At 38.8% G+C, this 4033-nt stretch overlaps 1 protein-coding gene across 1 annotated transcript; it reads right to left on the minus strand.

Moving 5' to 3' along the window:
• Nucleotides 1–120: 120 nt before the first annotated feature.
• On the minus strand, nt 121–3766 carry LOC119887198 (zinc finger MYM-type protein 4-like; the record flags this gene model as incomplete). The annotated part of the gene is made up of 5 exons (XM_038698096.1): nt 3609–3766; nt 2190–2254; nt 1693–1940; nt 776–956; nt 121–324 (listed from the first exon to the last, which is right to left on the minus strand). Coding segments are annotated over exons 1-5 (831 nt in total), but the record flags the coding sequence as incomplete, so codon positions are not given.
• Between the last annotated feature and the right edge of the window lie 267 nt (nt 3767–4033).

Raw genomic sequence — 4033 nt, forward strand, 5'->3', positions numbered from 1 at the left:
GGTCTGCAGCACTGTGTAATAATGTGCTAATGTGAAACTTATTCCAACACTGGTTCCTTAATATTTACTCTTCTTGTCAAATGAGTGACTTTAAATGATTTTGACATTTGATTTCTTCACCTCTTTAAACTTGACCAGACATTCTGCACTGCAGATGGTTTTACTGGCGTCATCCATCTTCAGCATGAACCGTTTGTAGTGGCAGACGGAGCTGCAGACGTCACAAGCAAACAGGGGCAAGTTGTTGACTTTGTGGTAGTTGATGAAGCAGGCGTCGCTGCATATTCTGTACATTAAGCCATCCAGGTTCAGCTTGAATTTGCACTGTGGATGAGAAATGAGCATGTGTTTGTTAACTACAGGTTAATTATTATAAATAGAGAATTAAATATATGTTCTTTTCACATTTGTGGTGATTATTTTAAAAGGATAAAGCTAGTGATATTTTTATTCAAATTATCCAATGAAAACGAAATTAATTGAGCCTACTTACAAGTATAGCATGATATAGCTTTTTCCTCTGTGCTTTCGACCTCACCTTTAAAAACTCATCAGTGGCATTTGCTTACTAGATCATTTTCATGCAGGGACATTGCTCTAAAGATCTATAACTGACTGTACAAACAATTGTTTCACTGTTCAACAACAAAAGCAGCCAGACTTGTCCTTTAAATATCATATCACATTGCATCATCAAAGAACTGCATAATCCCAATTGTAATATATCAAAACAGATCTAACTAAAAGTCAAGAGTTGATTTATTTGTTTCCTTACAAAGCAGAATTTGGCGCACATCCTGCACTCTGACCGAGGTCCTGTTAGAGGTGGGGGTTGTGGGGCAGTAATTTTCCTCTTTGAGTTGACAGAAGAGAGGCAGGTGTTGCTGCATAATTCCTTCATAGTTCCCGAATCATCAACCGGAGCGAGGATTATGTTGTGAGGCCGCATTATCACCCTGAAGGAAAAAGAGCAAGAGGATATTCGCCGATATGAAAAATTTTGTCAGCTGTACAGGTCCTCCAACCTTTGTTGCAACGCAGCAAAGGTCTTTGTTGCAACATAGAGACCTCGGTTTTTCAAAGAATGGATGAAGATCTTTGGCAGCAGTCCTTCAAATCTCCTGAATTTAATGTAGCATTTGCATTACTTGACCTGCAGGAAACTAAATGTCTCAGAAATCTACAATAATTCTTGTTTTGGAGTGAGGAAATAGTCACAGTTTTGCTGGTGTTTAACAGCATCACAAAATTTTAGGGCTGCAAGCAATTATCTGTTATGATCACTTTCTCTATTAATTGTTCAGGAAATAGTGAAAAATGGCGATCACAATTTCTTTAAGCTTTAAGCTCAAGGTGAGGTCATCAAATTGCTTGTTTTATCCAATCAGCCAATTTATCCAATTATCAGATTTTCAGTTCATGATCACACAAGACAAAGAAAAGCAGCAAACTCCCACGAGTAGCTGGAACACAGGAACGTTAAACAATTAACTGACAGTCAAAATTATTTATTAGCTTAACTTTGTTAATAATTGGAACATAATTATCTAAATTTTGGATTGATTCACTCTTGACTCAATCTTTCTCGCTCTCTGTGTCTTTCATACAAATGCACAAACACAAATAATCCTGCAACAAAAGGAAGAGAGGTGACATCCAGACGACATTTGATAGAAAATATGATGGACTTACTGAAAGCAGTTGTAGCAGTTCTTGGTGGCTACTTTGATGCTGGGATGCCTTTCAGAGAGGCAAGAGGATGAGCAAAAAACCTCCGGGGAGTTCTGCGGCTGGTAAAGAGTCTGTCCTTTCGGCAGTTTCTTTCCACAGTGGCAACAGAGAACACACGAGTCTGTAATGATCAGAGTTGGTGTGTCCGAATCAGCGGCAGATGCGTCATTTTCATTTACAGCGGAGTCTGAAGTGGTCTTTGCATCCTTCTGTGGGATGAATGCACAGTAATGGTACAGTGATTAGAAGTTGTTGCTGGACTCACGTGTAACCCTGTTTAGCAAGGATCAAATCAGACCAAGTGTTGTTTCTTGGTGCTTTCCTGCTGTGCCTCAGAATGAAAGCTTTAACAAAACATGATAGCAATGGCATCTGTATCATTATCTAGCTACTTATTTATTTAGGTGTATTGTTACTGTCGCGCTCTGAATTTTATTTAATGTATGAAAGATACTTACAATAATCAATGTCGCATTTGATTGCTTGTATTTCTTCTTCTTCAACCCATCTGAGCCTTTCTTTCCTGAAGGGAGAAATCACAAACATGTGATTAGGTTACTGCAAACTGTTAAACACATTAACATGTACAAACATAAACATTTATTAAATAGTTTATAATACACCATTACGTAGTTGTAAACAGATATTAAAGGAAATTGTAAGTGTTAATGTACAGTATTTGCAAAGGAAACATTTCCCCTGCATTGCTGCAGTCCAATCACAAAACAACATGCATATTCCCGATTAATCATCCCTACAACACAGTGAATTAATACATTTGTACAAATTTTAAATCAGTGAGTCAGCAGTTTTAACTTTTTTGAACCTAATGTGGGACTGCCGACCTCTTGAGCAAGGACAGAGAAATCAAACAAGCTGTGTGATAACAATCTCCATGTCATGTCACACTGAACGAGCTGGGTCGAATAAAACGGTTGCAATCTGTGTCAAACTGCAGAATATCTATTTTAAGGCATGTCAGGTGGTGTGAGGAATGGCTGCTGGTAGATAGGGTGGGGATACACTGTTAAATGTGGTGCAGGCAGCATAAGAGGCAGTAGGTATAACCTTAATTCTCTATCAGCAGCAGATGTTAGAGATGCCACGATAAACTTTAATTTCATCTTCAGCTTCAAGTGTTGGTCAAGACGCTACAGAACATCTTCCATTTGGATTCAGCCACTACAAGCCGTGTGAAATACATGTGTATTAGTCTGTAATATAAACTGTATTTGTTTACCTATTAGTCAAGAGACAAAAATCAAAATAGATCTTAGAACCTACACACAAATCAAAACCTTCATTCAAACACACCCTTCCACTTCAACAGAGTCCGCTCCATCCCTCTCTGTGACATAAAGAAGCAAACCAAAGTACATCCTGCCAAGTTCCTGAATGGTCCAGCAAGACAGAGATTCTTCTCATGTAAAACACGGAAAAGACATATACAGCTGAGATAGTAGATAGTCACATAAAGAATGCAAACATAATCCAATGTTTCCCAGAACTGAATCTGCCCAACAATTCAGCATCCCCTCTACATTTGGATAAATCTACAAGTCCTCACAACTGAACATTTTCCAAAAATGGCCTAAAAGCCTTCACACCATTAGAGCTTTAAGGAAACTTTAAAATCATTTTCATAACATTATTAACTGCTGTCTGATAAGCATTAAAATTCACAGATGTGTTACTCAGTCTGAACTTTCTGGATCATATTTAGTGTCTCAGTGGTACTTGCAGCAACCCACCCACAACAACACAGCCCTGTGTGTTTTTAATGAAGTGTTATTTCCGTCTGAATACAGAGGAGGAAGAGAGAGAGACATCAACCAAAAAAAAAAAAAAGCCATCTTGACAAACTTATTGCCCCGTACCTTGAAGTTTGTATACGATTGCGGGCCGTAATGTGTAAGACGTCACACAGGTACGAGTGCAGAAAAGCTCCACTGTGTTCTCATCACTTTTATGATGAACCATTTCCGACATCGGTCGAGAAGTTTCACACATGGTGCACTGGTGGGGCGTCTGGATTTTCTGTAAAACAGAGTAAGTATCTCATTTAGCAGAATCCAACATGGGGGGGGGGGGGGGGGGGGAGCGGCTGGAGGTCATTACAGTGGCAGATTAACGCCCATGGTTGAGAACTGAGTGGTTCAATTATCAAATATGGAGTTTAAGTTTCCACATTTGTCTATTATGCGCATGTTAGTAAAGTTTCTTATTTCAAAGTAACTGCCAATTTTAAATGTACAGCTGCTGGTGGTGTTCTGCTTATTTTTAAGCACATCCTACAGTTTGT

Source organism: Micropterus salmoides, unplaced genomic scaffold (genome assembly GCF_014851395.1).
Source record: "Micropterus salmoides isolate LMB-PRFRI ecotype aquatic unplaced genomic scaffold, ASM1485139v1 Ms_hic_scaffold_4051, whole genome shotgun sequence".
NCBI classification, from domain to species: domain Eukaryota; kingdom Metazoa; phylum Chordata; class Actinopteri; order Centrarchiformes; family Centrarchidae; genus Micropterus; species Micropterus salmoides.